Genomic DNA, 20,514 nt, shown 5'->3' with positions numbered 1-20,514 from the left:
TTTCATCAACCACAAACGTGCACAAAATATGTAATGAATTAAAAAGAAAATGCAAGCTTTAAGTCCACGATGTTCAAAAGGAGAAGGAGGAAACGTTGTGAAATGATGTGTCTCTGAATTATAATATCATATTTTGAAAATATCTTTAAAAAAATAATGCTTTTCAGACGATACTTTTGGTTAAATGGTACATACCCCTTCAAAATTGTTTAAAATATAACTTCAAACTCATCTTTTAATGTATAACACTTTCTCCCCAGATTAATTGCACTACTAGAGTACCAAAAGTCACCTCTACGTATTGAGGAAGCTTTGATGTATAAAACATCTGTAGATATCCCTCCACACACGGGCCCAGACAGACAAACAACCTTACCTTTTGCCTAAGCTGTAGCAACAGTACGCGATCCCCAGACACAAACACACACAAATACGGCTCGCGGACCACACCAAGAGCAGCTAAAGACACAACACTCGGGTCAAACAAACTCACCTTCATCCAGCGTGTTGTCCTCCGAGTGTCCGTTCAGGCTGCTCATGCTGGAAATCTGACCATTCTTCTGCAAAGACTGGAAAAAAGATAGAGAAAAGGTTAGTCTGATTAATTTAGACTAAGATAACATGAAAACAAATTTGATACTAGGACATTTTATAAGAGTTGTACAAGAGCAAACCATTTTCTTAGAGAAATCTGGAGAATGTCAGCTTCTTAGAAATTAAAACATGGCCTTGATCTTGGAAAACCAATACTTTACAATTTAGTACAGGCAATTTGCATTATCCACTTCAGGTAAGAGACTTTATATATTTACTTAGCTAATTGTAGATGAAAATCAGTGTTAAACAAAGCAGGAGTAGGATACATAGGTGAAAGTAATGACCGCCAAAGTAAACATTTACAGTCACTTATTAACAGTTTAAGCAGAGCCAGCCAGACTCCGGGACTCTATCTTCACATCTATGTCTACACATGGGTTTTTCTGTTCTGGCAGGGACATGTTGTGAGTGACAGGGTTACAATGGCAGGCTGGCCCATGCATTGTGCCGTCCTGGGGCTGAAAAAGGCAACCAGAGCCTCCCCACAGAGCTGCTAATCTAACTAATGGACACGTCAGGTCTCCATTCCCAGCAGCCTCGACTCCTCCTGGAACGCCATGAAACTCAATACAACAAAAGAGAGATTCTGCTTGAATGAAATATTGAAAATGAAAGTGACGAAATGGTGAGAAAAGGGGAGTTGGCGGTGATGGTCAAGTGTAATCGCTTAAGGAGGACTAAAGCTGAGATTTGTGTCAGAAGTATTTGTAACTGATCCCAAAATGTTCAGTCCAAGGTTTGACAATGTTTTCTCAATATGCCTGTCAAACATTGTTTTGTTTACCTACCCTGACATGTCTTCATGTCAAAGTGTGAATGTAATATTACTCCACCTGTGTCTCACAGCGAGGGCAGTAGACGACAACAGAAATTCTTGTTTGACTTACAACATGCTCTGTGCATTAACTGTTTGAAAAGAGGTGTGACACTGGCAAAAGCTCTAAAAACTATTGGATCACGTGCAAAAAAATACAGCGAATCATTGGTAAACAACATCTACATCAAGTGAAATGGCAGATAAAAGGGTCCAGTCACTCCCAAAACCGCAGCGAGGTCACTCCACGCGTCCCCCTTTCTGCGCAAAGCAATACTCATAATCCTCATAACATAATAGGCTGACAAATTTAAGTCAGGTGCCCTTTCTAAATTTCTTTATCCAGGCTTGGGGCCAACAACAGAGTAGCGTTGATAGACTGAAAAAAACACAAACACAAGTATATTACAATAATTGATCCACGAGCATTTAAGATGGGAATTGAAGCTCGCCGGTGGTGTAATGGTTTACGGTGTTGAACATATGCAGTTGTTTTCACCTCGTTGTCATGGATATACTTCCCAGTCTCAAACGTTAACCGAGAGTCTCTTTCACCGCTCTCCCCATTTCTTACAAAAACTGTTCTGTCCAACAAAGGGTAGTGAAAGAAAGGATATTTTGGCCCCGTAGGCTGCACGTGGAGCCTGGCATATGTGCTGCTGTCTTAAGCACTCCACCACCGGGCAGCACAATATTTATCTTTCTAAAACCATGGGGGTCCCACTCACTGCAGACCAGAAGTGACCCCACCCCCCCATTTTGACCACATGACAAGCATTCCCAGAATTCTTTGCCTGCCACACGGAATTCTACCCATAGCCCAACACTTATCTCTCACCTAAACGCTCACCCTTTGACCGCCACTGTCCCAAAGTCAATCCACGAAGCCTCTCTAATGCCTATGAAAATGCCAGAGATAGCAGTGATGCAACAGACCCACACCAAGTGCAGTAATCTGGGTTTAAAAGACACAAAGGAACGTCACACTGGTCCAAGCATGTCTTTCTTTACAAACACACATAATCTCTAGGGATGAGAGTCTTCATCCGATTGGTGGAATAATCAGTAGACGGTGTCCAAAACAAGCTATTTATTGTATTGGCATTATAAAGATTTGCATTGGAGCATTGGAGTGAGTTAACTGGAGATTTGGAAGAGAATTGTGAGTTTCATCTCCATTTTAACGTTCTTTATGCAATTTACTAGTACTTCTTTGTATATAGCATTGTAATAGTATTGTAAAAACACTGTAACTGCAATATAAGATAGCACTAAATACTTTTTAACATTTGCTCAAGTAATTTTGTTAACAACCAATACTTCCCCTAACACTTCAGGAATATAATTTTGAAGTAACACAACTTGAGTACATGTTTTAACCACTTCCTTTTTAGGTTCAAGATTGGGATATCAATATTTGAATCAAGCCCACATGCAAACATTGAGATTTCTGTCATACCCAAACCATACAAAAGAAGATTAGGAGAGAAGCCGCAGCGGATTGGCATTATAAAAATTCACACTCTGGTTTATCATTGCAGTGAACTGGAAATGAACCGATTGACGTTGACCTGAATCTCACCGCTTTTCGAAGCAGACACAGAACTTTCTCTGCCAATTGTGCATATTTTGGACAGACGTTGGTCAAAATGGTTGCGCCACGAAGACTTACTTTACAAACTAGGAGACTCGCTAGACATCTGCTGAACAAAACAACAGCGGATAAACAGACTGGAGACGGCTGTGCGAAGCGTCTGGCTTGTCTTGTAATGCGATAGTCTCCGGCTTCATTGTATAAGCGTAAGAGTAGAGCTGTGTATTCAATGTGCACGAGTGCGGCTTTATTGTGTGGAAGTTACAGGGGATCACCCACTTCTCGTGTTTACACATTGTGCTTGTCTTGAGGACAACGGATAGTTTTTGCACCACGTTCTTGTTGGTGTTGGTTCAAACTGACGACCCGATGGTTGGTAGGAGAAGGTTTAACACACTGCACCACTGATTACCCACAATTACTAAGTCTTACAGGGTTTTTTGAGTCCCGTGTGTACATTTTCTTTGCACTAGCGGTAAAAGTGTTGTTTTTGGTTCTACTATAAGATTTGAGCTTTAGAGGGATTAATTAATAAGTAACTTTTAAGAGATACTTACGATATTGTACATTTAGAAAAGATAGAAAAGATATACTGGGTTTTCCTGCTTCAAAGTTATTCTGTAGCAGTGTATCGCACTGACAAAGTTATTATTTTGACCGGCCTATGTCCAAAAGATGTCACAGAGAAGGTTTTCAGTCAAATTAAGTCAAATGTTCAAAAAAAAAAAAGATTATATTATTAATGTATAGATAATTTAGTTCTAGCTGGTTCAAATTGTGTGTTTCTGAGCTATACATGGGTGAAAATACATCTGCTACCTTTATTGTTGACAGAATAAAAATAAAACTGTATGTTTGATGTCTTTATCCAACCTTATTCAGCTGATTTATTTGTCACCGCTGAATCTATGACAGAAGAAAATATATCTCCTTCCAGATAACCTCATCCCTCCTTCACACTTTCCATACATCACGCAATGCTCTTGGTTTTGACTTTTGTCCTTAAAAGTCTGGTTTGTGTCTCAGTCTAGACACTCCTAGTTTATTTAGTGTGGTCTACGGCACTCACAAAATGGAAGACTCAATGCGTCAGTAAGCACCTTATATCTAATACTCATTTCAAATCAAAGTCCTTAATTTGTATGCAACTATTTCATTCTAATAGCCTTTTAGATTATTACGCAGGCATTAAGTGACATATAGTACTTGATTTACTATAAAACCTGCTGTATGTTTGCAACAAAACACTCTATCAGGCTGTTGGATTGGTGATAAAGTTGTGATTCAGAAATGCATTTTACAACCACTATCTGGAGTTTGTCATGGCAATTACAGAAGTATGGCACAAATTGCTGCAAAAAGGCCCTGTTCCCATGATATGCCACTCAAGGACCTTTAAGAGCCATTTCCTGTAAAGCTTTACTGTTATAAATCTAACAGCCAAGATACAGTGCAGAGCAAGTTTTAGAAATGAAAACAAGTATGATATTATACAAAAAAATATGACAAATACACAGTATGTACAAATTTCCAAAAAATTACCCATCTGTTTTCCCAGGAACAAGATCAAGTATAAGACAAGGATTCATTTGGTCAGACAGGACTCAGAAGAGTTTTGTTTACCTGCTTTATCTCAGAAGCTTCTGAGGAAATAGACAGAATGAACCTTCACCAGACGAGGTAAACCATGTTCAAATCATGTATAGATTTTACTGATACCAATTGTAATGTAGATTACAAAAAATGTTGGACATGATGGATGAGTGGTTCTCCTGCTCCAATCATGAATGAGTGCTAGTTTCTCCTGCTCAGTGAGAGACTTCAGGAGGTTCTGAGCTGAAGATGAGACATGGCCTGTCCATAAACTGAGAATGAGAATGTTTCTCTGTCTCTAGGTTAAGGATCTTGCAGCACAGTTGTGATTGTAGTTCCTCCTTAAACCAGTAAGCGAGCAGGCTACAAACCCAGCCCTTAAAACTATGTAACTTCAGAAAAAGACCCTCAATCAAGGCACTGTCCTGTCATGTAATTATAAAATGTGACAATAGAAAACCTTTCCAAAGAAAAAAAAGACTGACTAATCATGAAATTCGCATTACAAAAATCTAGAGAGAGTGTTCTTATAAAGACGTCTTACTAAACCTAACCACTCTTACTACAAAATAATTAATACTTATCTTTTTCAATCTCAAATTAAGATTGAGATTACATTTCCCTTTGAGAGTACTCAGTGTTTTTCCACTTTCTGCTTTATCTTTTCTGAAATTTGTCTTTGATTCCTTGTTTCTTCTTATCTGTCTCCCTTCTTTGGCTGTCGGCTGCACCTTCTGTAGACAGGCGGTGGCTCCAACGCCGAGACGACCCTAAATCACTTGACAAAAGGCAGCAGAGCAGATTTATGTCTCTTAAGGCAAACACAAGATACAAGTTGATGGAGAAAAGGAGGCAGATGGCAAATTAGGTCCATAGGAGGCTGTCAGAGTAACTGTGCTGGAGAAACGTGGAAGGAAATGATTTAATTGTGGTAAAAAAAACATTCAAATGAAAACATTTGATATCTAAAGCAGATGACATTACCTAAATTGAACTTGCTGATTACTACCATTCAAATAGTGATTTTAAAATTTATCCCAATTCATCTTTCTGCCCTGTTGTACTGTAGAACTCAAATCAGAGTGCAAAGTTACTACCAAGCTCTTACTTAAACACCAACCCAATGTAAACAAACTTAGAAATAAGTTAAAAAGATTCATTGACCTAATTACTTTACTAATTGATTCATATTTGCCAGAATATTCAAGTTTTTTATGAATCCCCATGTGAAGCCAGACAATAATTCACTCATGGAATTGAAACCCATGACTGTCCATTACCAGCTGTAAACGTTATTTCTTCTCTTTACATTTTACAATCAAACAATGTGATTTTACACCGGCCACAGTAGGAGATAATAGGCTTAAAGACTCTCTGTGGGGTCGTATTTGGATGAAGGCAGTTAACACTGTGACCTTTGACCTGAGTTATTCGTGCAGACAGACTCGGGCCACAGACAAAAGTGGAAAACCGCCGCTTGGGACACGAGAGAATGGGACGGAGCTAATAACAAGAGTGAAAATGTATAAACAGAAATGCTCAATGGACCGACACAGGGGGAATAAACTGAGAACATTTAATTCAAATAAAATCATACGGACATGGGTTTCAGTGACTGGTACTGTCCATAATTTTAACTAATTAGGTCAACAACAATCTATTCATTCAAGCGTCTTTGGCTCACAGTCGACACTAGCTCACATTTTCGCAAACAATTAATTATATTAAATGTACCAGCAACCTTATTTGACCTAAATTAATTTGTATCATGTAGCAAAATAAATAGTTGTTGATGACACAAACATTGAATGGCATGTATGGATTGCTAACCATGTATGGATTGCTGATACATTTTGGTCAGCTCAAACTAAAGTGTATATGGAGTAGAAAATATGTATAAAAACAAATTATATGCAATTGTAAAATAAAAAAATACTTTTATAAAAGATCAATACTAAGAGAAAAAACAAAGAAATAAACAACACATATAGGACAATAGTGATGCATTGTCCTTTTCTGAATTGTTGTATAGTTTATACAACATAGTACTATTAAGTAAACTACTATTATTTTATGTAGGTAATTCTATAATAATAATAAATAATAATAAATCTTTTATTTGTATAGCGCTTTTCAGGGACCCAAAGACGCTGGACATATACAAAAAAAAGGGGGGGGGGGGTATTTACAGACAGGGGGGGACAGCACGTACAATACACAATAATGAACAGATAAAATAAACAAGACAGGAGAGGTAGAAAGAAAAAGATGGGATGTAACAGGGGGTAGAGGAGGCTAGGGGTTGGGGAGGTCATTGGCTTGGGTGAAGAGTAATGTCTTTAGGCGGGATTTAAATGTTGTGAGTGAGGGAGAGTGGCGGACAGTTTGGGGAAGGGAGTTCCAGAGACGGGGTGCTAATAATAGTATTATCAGAAAGCAGTAATTCTACTTTCTTAAATGGTAATTCCACTTTCTTAAATGATCAATGTGGTTCAGAACATAGTATCAAGTATTGAGCCTTTTCTAAATTGAGTTTGAAATTACAGATTTATGTCAACACAAAGCAAGACTAAGCAAGATATAGATATAGAAGTATCAAGTACACTTGAATTAGGATATTTGGCCTTGTCTTGCAATGATAATTCATTCATTTAAAATGATTATAGTGAGGTTTTTAACCAAAAACTATTGTGTAAGGCTCGTGCTGATCCGTTCGAGTCTGGCAGAAAGCGTATATTTTTGGACAAAAACATTTGACCAGTATTACTAATTGCTAACAAGGTAACAAATGTAAAACAAGTTAACATGGTATGATGCTACACAATAATTCAGCCAAAAATGTTATTGACAAGGATGTCAATTGGCTGCTGATTGTCCCTAATCCTCACAAACCTTTACACAGGTTTCATTCCAGATTAATATCACAGAGCTAACCTCATTTGCTGTTATATCAATATATATATATATATATATATATATATTGCCAGGTTCATCATTCATAGCAAATCATGTGCGAGCATTTCAACAGTAATGTTTTATTTAATAAACTATAGCCTTTGTTTGCATTTCTAGGGTCATAGAATTCCTATGCCACACTCAGTCTTAAATCATACTACAACAGAAGGTATTCCCTCCCCAAGTGGCCCAAACATCCACGAAATCCCAACTATTCTTCAACATGCAAACTTGGCTCCACTAATTGGCCAGCATCTGGTCAAGCGTTTTAAGAGTCTATTAAAAGTATGTCCAGTATTTACCCCCGATGTAAATGTAGGGGTCTGGCCTGCCCCTCTCCTACTGCTGCCTGCTTCATGTGTCTTCAGCCCAGGCAGACCTAGTCCATTATGGCTGACCTCACATTCAGAACATACCTGAGATCAAAGAGGCACAGGACCCCTGAAGAACACTCTCCCTGTTTCCACATCCCATTAAGTCTGGACTCAGCTGGGACCCTGGACCAGGACCCTCCTCGCTCACTCTATTGTGTGTGCTGTGTACAACGTGAAGTACAAGAACCAGGTGAGGTACAAGAAGCAGGTGAGGTACAAGACCCAAGTGAGGTACAAGAACCAGGTGAGGTAAAAGAACCAGGTGAGGTACAAGACCCAAGTGAGGTACAAGAACCAGTTGAGGAAATAGTGTCCGGGTAGTGTGGAAACAGTGCACAGTGCGCGCTCCGGGCACAGCACTCTTGTGCCATGAGAGAGCCGGGAAGGCGCTGGGTGGATGAATGACGGGGCTGTTACACAACCACAATCCAATATAATTCATAATAAATCAAATTTTCACTAATTTGAGTACATAGTCTAAAAACACGAAGAACTCTTCAGAAACAGTACTGAATGTAACTTCACTATCAATTCAAATAAGGTCTTACGTCAACAAACTGAATAGCTAAGATGATATGCTGTTAGTAAAGTTTGTCATGTTCCATTTACTTGATTGGTGCATTTAAGGCAAGTGTGTCCAAACTTTTTTCACCGAGGGCCGTATTTTGAAACTTATACAGAGCAGAGGGCCACAAACAGTGCAACAATCTCGAATTTGTTGAATGACAAAGGGAATCATTTGCAATTTTGAATTTGACATAGTTTTGATGCGCCTCCACACCTTTTAATAAGACTTGGAACATTAACATTAGGTTGGTATGACGTCAAAATGCTTGAATTTTTACAATTTTACAGGAAAAAGTAGTACTTTTTGTTGTTAGGACCAACTTAGCCTGGAAGCTGGAGGGCCAACAAAAAATGGTAGTTTGGACATGCCTGATTTAAGGTAACAAAATTAGGGCATTTATTTTTACACATACATGTTTGGGGTCTATGAGTCTTGGTCAAACTATACTCTGGGAAATGGTGGATGGTTTCCAAACACAGCCCCATTGTAATAGATATATATTATGTGTATTGTTACTAATTGGCTATTGTGCAACATAGGTTTCAGAAACCATTCATACTAAAAGCAGAAGATAAAGTACACTGATTTGAGACAATTTGGTTTTATGTAAAATAACTTGTGTTTTTCAGATTTTTACCTTTCAAAGGAACAGGTTTAATAAAATTAGTCCTTTAATTAATTAAACTGTGGGATCAAATTTCCTTAATTTAATATTTTCGGAAATTTTTGCCAGGATTTGTCTGGGAACCACATCAGTGTCAGGGTCTGTCAGCTGGGTCTGATTTGGACCTAGTTCACTTCCAGCGTGTGACCTACGAGAGACTAATACTATGTAAAACAGGCCTATTCATCTGATGGCCCACATGCAAATGAACTGTTTTTACCGTTTCTACTTCCCCAAATGTCCAATCGGAACATAGGGACCCAGCTACACAATCAGCGGGAGCACAGTGGAACACACTGTTTAACTTTTTCAGCTACTCAAACATATACCGTAAGTGCATTTTAGTGTCCTGGTTTAACTTGTTGCACAATAAAAAGAACATATCTCCTGCTTTTCCTACACATGAACCGCACACACTGCCCGGTGCTGGACTCGACAGCCAGGTTCAGCCCACATTGCAGCGTATTTATTTTAAAAGGGGACCATGTACAATTAGAACATAAGTATTACCATTAGATGCATTGTACCAGAGTTAGCCTCAGGCTAATTTTACATCTGCGGAACAACCCAAAAACATTTGACAAGACACAGATGTGACAATGTGTTGAACACAGAGAGTACACACCAACACACTATTTACACATGCAATAAACTCTACTACACTCTTCCACTCACAGATACAGACACATTCACACAGTTCCAGACAGTTCCATTGGAGCGTGGGACCTAAAGAGTCTAATTGTTACAACTTTATGCTCTTGAGATGCTGTTTTAGTTTAGTTTTACAGCCTTGGATTATAACACATGTCCAGAGTCAGGCAGTATATTTGTTCCCTTTAACCTAGGCCCCACAGTTTGTCTGTTATTCTGCTCTTCATCTGTTGCGCTTCTACGATATCAAACAACAGGAATAACAACAAGCTGGACACAGGAAGGACCCCCCAGGACTGAACCCCATGCAGACCCACCCTCACTACCCAAAGATTGACCCCAGGTCAAAACAACAAATCCACTCCCTTAGCTGACCTCCAGTCTTGGATCTCTGAATATCTGTGGGCTCGATAAGGATCTAGGTCAGACCTGAGAGAAAAAGACGACTGGTTAGAAACATACGCAGACACTATAAATATGGTTTTAATTAACACTGTGTTTTTATATGTCTTTGGACTTCAAACTACTCTTACATTATTGCTTTGCATATCAGCCAAGAAATCGTTTGTTGTCCAAATAAGCCATGGCTTTACATCACATAAAACATTACAAAGAGTTGAGTTATGCCTTAAATACAGCAATTTGTACAGAATATAGCTTTATGGAAAATGTCTGAGCAAGTTAGTTATTAGATGAAGTAAAATGGATGTCAAACAAAATTGCACAAAACCATGTTGAATTAACTACAGTGTTATGGCAACAGATAAAGAGCAACAAAGAGAGAATCAAGCCATGAAATCAATGCAGTCTCATGTTGTTTTATTTACAGCTACCCATGCAACACACTAAAATGTTTGTATAGGCCTTCTGGGGAATTTAACCCAAAAACTTTATCTTCTACATAAACATCATAAAGATATTTATGATATATGATGTAGTATCAACATATCCAGCGACATGTCCGGGAGAAGATGGAAAAGAGACTCTTGTGAACGCTAAGAAATTCATGAGCTACAAGCACGATTTTTCGCCAAGATACAATTCCAGTGTCAGTGGTAAGAAGTCCACCTGTTTTTACAACAAAAACGTCTACTTTCAACCAAAACCGGAGTGACTCTGTGTCGTTCCCAAAACGGTCTAAAGACCAGCCTGTATCTTGGATGCAAATCCTAAACTACAAAGATAATAAAGTCACCTAAAATGCAGCTTACAAACAGATTTTTACCATTTTCAGAGACTGAAGTAAATGAAACAAGGAAAAATGTAATACATGACGTGGCCAAAAGGCAGCAGACAGAAAGAGAATCAGTGTCAAATGTCAAGGTCACTGAGACTTGATAGGAGACGGCGTGATGTACGAAAAATCAAAACACATTATTTGTCCCATTGTGTTTCTGAGATAACGTCACTCCTTGACAGCTGATAGTGCACGTGGGTGCAGTGGACATATGACGGGAACAGACTGAAGTATTGAAAAGAGACTTCTTGAAATTATTCGATGTGCTTGATAAAATAGAAATCAAAACATTCACTGCATTACATTGAGAACTTCTATCTATTCTGGAAATGAGAGGACCTGCTTAAGAGAAACGGCCCACACCTATGCAGAGGTGGAGTGAGGGTGCTGACAGAGAACCTGCTCCACGCTCTGAGGCATTGGACTGGGCCTGGACAGCGTCCTGAGCAGAGAGTTAGAGAAGAGAGGAATGAGAGAAGAATTCCTGCTCCATCAGGCAGTGACCAAGCCAATGTTTCAGCGTCAACAGCACCACAACCACAGCCTCCACCAAAGGATTCATCAGCTGCCAATTCACCATCAAAGGATTCAGCTCCAGCTACTCCACAATCTCCACCGCCTCCAGCGAAGGAGTCGTCAGAAGAAGCACCACAACAATCTCAACTGCGGCCAGCGCAGAAGTCATTAAAGCTATTTCCCACAGGGTCCTCATCAAATGCCTTAGACCCATCTGTGACAGGCTCGACAGCATCAATATCATCGCCCCTGCCCTCGGAGCAGCCCTGGGTCCCCCCTACAACATCTTCTCCCACTACAGATTCAAAGTTTACGATAATACCAGCCGATGGTTTTGGAATAACAGACAGGTCAAAGAAGACACAGAAATAATCAGACAGAGCAACATCAATCACATTGATGTTTGAAATATTAACCCCCTTTGTAATTACGAGATCTAGAGTGTGCCCTCTGCTGTAGGTGGGCACTTACGGGCTGAATAAGTTTCAAGGACAGCATCAATCTCTTCAGCATTCCTGTCACAAATATTATCAACATGAACATTGAAATCACCTGTAATGACCAAACCATCAAAGTCTGTGCATACGACTGAAAGCATCTCAGTAAAATCATCAATACAACTTTGGCACTGCTGGGGAGGTTTGTATAAAACAATTAAGAGAATGGATGGAGACTGTTTTAGCTCAATTTGAAAGGATACATACTCAAATGATGAAAACACCTCTTATCCATGCATTTGTCTCCAGTAGATTAGACTAATGTAAAGGCCTGCTCACTGGCCTCTCCAAACGAGCTGTAAAACAGCTGCAGTACATCCAGAACGCTGCTGCTCGGGTCCTGACTAGAACCAGGAAGTATGAGCACATTAGTCCTGTTCTCAGGTCTCTGCACTGGCTCCTGTGGCTCAGAGAATAGACTTTAAAGCAGCTCTGCTTGTGCACAAGTCTCTCCATGGCCTAGCACCAAAGTACATCTTGGACATGTTAGTGCCATATGAACCATCTCAGACTCTGAGGACCTCAGGGACTGGCCTCCTGCTGGTGCCAGAGTCAGGACTAAACATGGACCAGCCTCCTGCTGGTGCCAGAGTCAGGACTAAACATGGACCGGCCTCCTGCTGGTGCCAGAGTCAGGACTAAACATGGACCGGCCTCCTGCTGGTGCCAGAGTCAGAACTAAACATGGGCCGGCCTCCTGCTGGTGCCAGAGTCAGGAATAAACATGGACCGGCCTCCTGCTGGTGCCAGAGTCAGAATTAAACATGGACCGGCCTCCTGCTCGTGCCAGAGTCAGGACTAAACATGGACCGGCCTCCTGCTGGTGCCAGAGTCAGGACTAAACATGGACCAGCCTCCTGCTGGTGCCAGAGTCAGGAATAAACATGGACCAGCCTCCTGCTGGTGCCAGAGTCAGGACTAAACATGGACCGGCCTCCTGCTGGTGCCAGAGTCAGGAATAAACATGGACCGGCCTCCTGCTGGTGCCAGAGTCAGGAATAAACATGGACCGGCCTCCTGCTGGTGCCAGAGTCAGGACTAAACATGGACCGGCCTCTTGCTGGTGCCAGAGTCAGGAGTAAACATGGACCGGCCTCCTGCTGGTGCCAGAGTCAGAACTAAACATGGGCCGGCCTCCTGCTGGTGCCAGAGTCAGGACTAAACATGGACCGGCCTCTTGCTGGTGCCAGAGTCAGGACTAAACATGGACCGGCCTCCTGCTGGTGCCAGAGTCAGAATTAAACATGGACCGGCCTCCTGCTGGTGCCAGAGTCAGGACTAAACATGGACCGGCCTCCTGCTGGTGCCAGAGTCAGGACTAAACATGGACCGGCCTCCTGCTGGTGCCAGAGTCAGGACTAAACATGGACCGGCCTCTTGCTGGTGCCAGAGTCAGGACTAAACATGGACCGGCCTCCTGCTGGTGCCAGAGTCAGAATTAAACATGGACCGGCCTCCTGCTGGTGCCAGAGTCAGGACTAAACATGGACCGGCCTCCTGCTGGTGCCAGAGTCAGGACTAAACATGGACCGGCCTCCTGCTGGTGCCAGAGTCAGGACTAAACATGGACCGGCCTCCTGCTGGTGCCAGAGTCAGAACTAAACATGGACCGGCCTGTTCCAGAAATGTCTAATTCTGTCCTGTTTATATGATTTTTTCAAACATCGATACTTGCTCAAAAGAGTATCTAGTTTCAACACTAGTTTTAGCATTGATTAGTATCTGACTTTTGACAATCCTACTGTAAACAAAATACTAATACGCTCTGGCGAAGTCTTCCTCTGTCTTTCGTATCCAGTAGAGTAGAGACATGTGAGAGCAATCAGCTTTAAAAAGAGGTTTGTTTTTGGGCCAAAAACTGGACAAACTGACTCTTGTTGCTGTCTTTTATTGCCCTAATTTTCTACTTAACCTAGCAGGGAGAGAACACAGGCCTTGGTCTATTATTATGCTATGTTATCTGCTCAAAAATGACTTAATCACATTGCCAACACAAAACACAGTGGCCAAAGCACTGCAGTATAGACGTAGAGTAAAAGACGTAGGTTTCTACGCTTTTTTCCCAAAGAGGTTTTTTTTTGTAGTTTTTCCTGGCCGAGAAGGAGAGTCTAAGGACAGAGGACCCTGGGACATTGTCCCTCGCCACCACAGACATTGTCTGACTTCATCGCCACCACAGACATTGTCTGACTCCATCGCCACCACAGACATTGTCTGACTTCATCGCCACCACAGACATTGTTGATTCATTTCTCCCTGTGGCCCTCAGAGGCAACTGTTGTTGTGATTTTGGGCCTTACAAAAATAAATTGATTTGATTTGATTTGACTATGGAAAAAAGTAACATTCACTTATCTTACAAAAACAAACTTGGCCACAGGATACCACTACTGAGACTCAAAAGATAAACCCAATTTAAGTCCTTTTAACTTAATGTGGCTTGATAGACACTGGCTACAACATTTATCTATTTTTTAGAATAAAATGCAAAAGTGAATGGAACACATTGAATAATTTGTAAATATAGTTATCGAATCAGAGTCGCAATTTCAATTAACAAATCACGAAGGCTGTAATTGTTTAGATAGAATAATGTCCACAGTAAACGAACTACAAATCTATGTAGAAAGACTTGTTTAACCCCCCCAAGTTTAAACCTCTACAAACATTTATTTTAGAATTCTTCATATTTCAATGTTCTCTCTAATGTTGTCGCTTTTGGATGTGTTTAAAATGTGAGCTTAGAACTGAATTGTAATTTTAAAACATCAATGGCAAATCCAATTTTACGCCGTGTCACAACAAGTGCCAAAACCCTGCAGCCCTTGTGTCCCGTATGCAAAATGAAACCTTTGATATAAACCTTTGCATCTTCTTTTAGTGGTTTATGTAAAGCAGAGAGCGTGAGAGTGCGTCTGACTGTGGCTGCAGAGATTTGGACATCGCAATCGCATTAAGCAGAGCTGTACATTGGTGACGTAGATTTGTAATGTAGTGAGAGTCCTTTAGTGTTTCTCATCTGCCGTAGATCCAATAGAATCTCAGTGCAAAAGACTAGTGTTCTAAGGACATTTCTGACATTTTACCAATCAAAATAAATTAAAACAACAGCTGCATACAGAAGAAAAAAATGTATGAGGGAGAGTCAAATTAGTCAGAAAGACACATATTTGAATCCCACAAAGACAAATAGGAACCAAAACAAACTTAAGAATTCAGAATATTTGACTTCAAACTTGTTTCTACTCTTTGTCCTATACACTTATATACACATTATTCTGTAGTTTGTATTGAAGATTTCTTAGTGTTAGATTGAAAGTTATTCATAGATTGTATACACATAATAAACAAAACACAGGCATATCACTTACACTGTAGTTCAGATGTTTTTTCAACAGTCTACAGATATTTGTATCTGAAATTTACACCGTAAATTTCATACTTAGTTTAATAAAAGAGCAAAAAAAAAAAGTAAATTATGCAGAAATATAATAAAATCGATACCCAGATACCCCACAGTAAATCTAGCAGCAGAACTAGATACTCGTTTGAGCAAGTATAGATACTTTACAAAATCACATAACTAGTATACTAAACATATCAAAGAAACTGTGGAATTGTACAGGAAATTCTATCCTATTGTCTAAAAATGCTGATTGTAGATTGCCGTTTGCATTGAATAAGAATAAATGATCCTCCCACATCCGTCTCCACTGGAGGTCATGAGTTTTATTCAGCTGTAGCTGCGTCGTCTTTACGTCTTGCGCCGACTGCGGAGGTTACACTGCCCTGTTCGAACAAATACAGCAGCTGCGCCAGGATCACCTTCAAACGCTCACCTCCCACCAGCGCCAAGGCACAACCACCCACACGCTCGCTCGCACGCACGCTCACGCTCACACACACTGTACGCTTTAGTGCTGCATCAGGACCAAATGAAAAATGGATGGAGGGGAAAAGATGGCGGAGGAAGGTCAGTGAGTGCAAAGGAAAGAACGGTGCGCAAAGCATAACAGCCTATGATGGAGCCCTACACTGAGAAAACACATCTTATAGAACTAAAAGCTATAAAACGGCATTGCCAGACAGGATAGTTATGTATAAAAGGCCCTTATAAATGTATGAGTAAGCTGTAATGTGAGTATGATCGTCGGGATGAAGTGGCCACAATCAATATGAAGTAAAAGTACAAAAGACACAATGACTGTCTGACTAAATGCATTTGTATTTATTGAGTTTCCGGTACAACACATGAGATTAGAGCTGCAAGATTGACCGCAATCAAATTTGAATGGGCGCGATTTGCAAAATGCAATGGCTGCAATTTTGGAAGTGCAATCATTTCCCCCACAGACAACACAATATTCTCCTAATCCATCGCACAAAAACTGCAGAATGCTGTTAACCCTGAAGTTTAAATCGGTACAAACACAAAATACATGTGATTCTTTTGTTAGCTTGCCAGTATTGTGATCCTGGTCACGTTTATAGTATTGTTTTTTTTTTTGTCTAGTGTTATTTGATAGTGAGTCCTCAGTTGACTTTGGCGGTGTATGAAATTACATCAACACACAACAGCTCCACAGGCTGCACTATCACAAACAATAAGATACAGATCATTTATTATGCAAAGAGTGCCCCGAGTGTGCTGAGTAATACATCAAGTCAAGTACATCTTCAAGCTGTTCTTTTTACCAGGTATTTTAGCACCTTCCAAACAATTGTGATAGCGCCAACTTGAATGTGAACGATTTCAATAGGACAACTTCCCTGTATAAATAAATTAAATGAAAGAAGTAGGAGAATACAATTAGCACAGCCAGTAGCTATTCCCCTATGGAGTGCATTACTTTGTGGCTGGGCAGTGGTCGTGATCTCATTCCTGTGACAGTTTGCTTTTTGTTTTTGTTAAAATTGCAATATTGCCAGTCACTAGTTTTCTTTTGAATGCAAATGCAAAGACATTTTTCCCTTCTCTTACTGGTCAGCCTGAGAAATGCTCCGAGTGAGTCACAGGAAGATTTAACCAATGCAATGAACTCGCCGAAGAGGCCAATTACTTCAGTTACTTCTTCAAGGCAATGTTAAGATTGTGATCAAATTAAAATTGTGATCTGGCTCCAACTAAATGGAGATGTTCATATTTTTGCCCACCCCTTATTCACTCAGCATCTCATCTGAGGCAAGATGTCGTTTCAACATTACAACTTCCATTTTTAAGGACTTTTCTATTCTTTTTATTTCCAAATGGACAGTATTCAATATATACTTGCTCAATGGAAAATGATCGTTGGCAATGACGTTAATCCTTATCCAAAGATGGCATTTTCAGTTCATACAAAAACAGGCATTGAAAGAACAAGGTTTAGACAAAGTGAGGAGTGCAGTTAAGATGGCAGGATGGGTCCACAGAGGCCAGTGACGCAAGGAGGAAGGAAGTTATTTAAAGGCCTGTGCAGCAAATGACTCTGAATCCAGGCCAAAGCAATAACATGCACCGCACAGCCCGAGTCCCGACAGCTATCCACGACAAAAATGCATGATCAGTTGCTGCTTAGGGGAGCCATAAAATATCTATAACGTCCCTAAAATATGCCAACCTATCATTTATTCATTCAAGAGCGATGGGTCCGTAATGAAACGCTGCTATAAATACCGAGACTCAAACCGATCTCAGAGAAGATTTATTGAGAAGAAGTGAGTGAGATTAACTGCAATGAAGTAAAATTAGCACGCATTTGTTGCTTTCCCTTGCAAAACGACACGTTGAAGTGCAGGGGCAATGAAGACCGAGGACACTATCGCTGAAGGGGCAGAATTGTCCGATACCAGAGATTGACCAGTGCAGGTTATAAGCCCCAGGAGAACCGTGAAGGAGCTGGAGGCTGCAAAACAATCCAACACACGATCAATAATCTATAAAGGCCAGACGGGCATGCCTCAACCCTCTGCAAGGACAACACGTCTGGCTCTGGAATGATCTGTCAAAGCGTTTGCTAAGGTTTTGGAACGGTTTTCAGTTTTTAAATCAGTTTTGTTGAATCTAGTTTTGTAGTTTACATGTTTAACACAAGCCTCATTGCTCACGTATAAATGAAGAGCTGCATCTGGAGGGACATGTTGCTGTGTGAAGCCAATGATGTACAGTATCAGTATATCAAACACCACAAATGTGTAATACCTTCAATATTAAATAAGCGAAAAAACAAACAAACAAACAAGTGTCCATTTACTTTCTGTGCCTCAACCAAATCTTGTAATATGCAATTCTGTGGGACTACAAAGTATCATCTGACAATCAGGTTAATGCCACTTCGATTGTAATATTAGTGTAGGAATTCTGAATTGTAAAGATAAGCCTTATATTGAAATTTCGATAATATATTATGAATGTGGTTTTGAAGATAAGCTGAATTTTAATATCAAGTTTATCGTTCATAGTCAAATAAATGCTGGAAAAAGAGCTGGATAAAAATAAAAAGGTCTTTTAAAAATGAATGAAGAGTACAAGGTGAGATATCTGCCCTTTGTGATTCATTTGACAGATTTTCACATTTGTTTGATGATTACACCTTAACCAATACATTTTAACAAATCACTGCATCGTCTGACACTACGAATAAACATCACAATATTCATTTTTCCCCTTAATTGTACTGTCATTCCCCACTGCATGACACAAATGGAAAGTACCAGTATCACACTGATAAACTGCTTTACTCTTGTCTTGTGCAATCATCTCTTTTTATTATTCTCGTGGGAGGGGATTTTTCATCTTGCTCCTCATTATTAGATCAAAGGTTCGGAAATAAGTTGAAAGGCGGGACAAAAAGGGCAGCGTCCCGTGTGTCAGAGACTGGACTGGGGCAGTGCATCTGAGAGAGGGCAGATAGACGCCTGGCACACTAATTAACTAATTGGAGGAAACACACTTCCTGTTACTGCACGGCCAAAATGAAAAACAATTTAAAGGTGGATGGAATGCAGTTGTTGCACTTGTGGCCTCTCAGATTCATCTTACTGAAGCTCTGTGATGTTCAGACGCAGGTGGAGGGCTTTATTACGTTAATGATGACATAAGTTAATGATGACATAACCTTCCTCGTTTGTCTTTATGCACATTTAAGTGAATTACTCAGGAGGAAAAGGCCATGAACTCTGTGACTCCGTGGTTGTTTTAGTCTTATGTATCTCCATGGAGACAAACAGGTGACGTAATCCAGGTTAAAGGTCAGATCTGTGGAGAGACGATCCCGCTCACAGTAACAGTGCACGTTTTTCAAGGTATGTGCAATACAAACTGATGGAAAATAACAATAATAACGATGAAAGGTTTAATGTTCAATGCCATATTTTAGGATATTTCAGGGAAAAGCAATAACATTATTATCTCGGGCTGTAGACCTTTAGTCATTTAGTCGATTAAATGGTCGATTGCCTATTGGGCAACAAAATTCTGTCGACTTTTTATTTTGGGGGGGATTTTTAAATATTTATAATCCTAAAAGCAGAACGGAAAAGGCTTGGAGTGAGTTATTTTGAGAATTGAAAGTTTTATCTGCCGTTTCACAGATGAATGTTTTCGGTATGAATATGTTTTAATTGAGATTTCCTGTAGTCTCAAGGTCTTCTCAATGCACTTAAAGTCGGTAAGTAATGAACAAAATGTAAAAGGATCTACTTATGGTACCGTTTATTACAAAGGACCTGAAAAAGGCACAACATGCGCGGTCAAATGGCCCAGCAGTTTCAGGAACCGCGGCACTGCCATATAGCCTCATGGCTAACCCTAACCTTAACCTTAACCCTGACCCTAACCTTAACCCTAACCTTAACCCTGACCCTAACCTTAACCCTAACCTTAACCCTGACCTTAACCCTAACCTTAACCCTAAACTTAACCCGGCGCGGTCTAAAACGGCGCGGTCAAATAGCGCCGCAGTTTCAGTTTCGCCGCGGCTCTGTAGACACTCCCTTAATGACAACGCTAATGCCAAGATGGAACCACACTCTTATATTCTTACTTCCTTAGAACAATACAGTTTTTGCCCTATACAGTATATATTTGGTAAACGCACTATGTATTATTATTTGTATCATTCGTGATCCTGGTCCACCTCAGTCTTAAAGTTAAACATATACAATCATGAATGTAGAGCATTTTGAGGTGGGGAAGAGTTTGTGAGAATTGAGGCACATTTCAAATTCATTTCTATCAATGTATAAGAACAGGAAAAAGTACTTCAGTATTCATTTTAAGAACACACTTTCTGTAGATCTGTAAATAAACACAAATAAACAACTTGTAAAAAGTGGTAAATCCGTACTCTCAAGCATTCCGCAGTTATTATCAGTGCATTCAGCTCCTTGAATACGCCATTATATTTCTGTCTCATCTCCTATAGAAGCATTTCCTTCACACCCATTCTCTCCCAGAACACAGTTACAGGCCCT

General features: G+C 40.1%; 1 protein-coding gene across 1 annotated transcript in view; it reads right to left on the bottom strand.

Moving 5' to 3' along the window:
- Positions 1–20,514, bottom strand: part of akap12b (A kinase (PRKA) anchor protein 12b) — a 53,108-nt gene that overhangs the window by 17,785 nt on the left and 14,809 nt on the right. The window contains exon 2 of the mRNA XM_072442951.1: positions 494–569. Coding sequence (XP_072299052.1) covers positions 494–569 — 76 coding nt within the window. The remainder of the gene's footprint in view (positions 1–493; positions 570–20,514) is intronic.

Source organism: Eucyclogobius newberryi, unplaced genomic scaffold, assembly GCF_026437365.1.
Source record: "Eucyclogobius newberryi isolate DKJ021-1_F unplaced genomic scaffold, fEucNew1.0.hap1 SCAF_1, whole genome shotgun sequence".
Taxonomy (NCBI): Eukaryota; Metazoa; Chordata; class Actinopteri; order Gobiiformes; family Gobiidae; genus Eucyclogobius; species Eucyclogobius newberryi.
The sequence above is the reverse complement of the archived record's forward strand: the minus strand, read 5'-3'. Positions and strand labels throughout refer to the sequence as shown.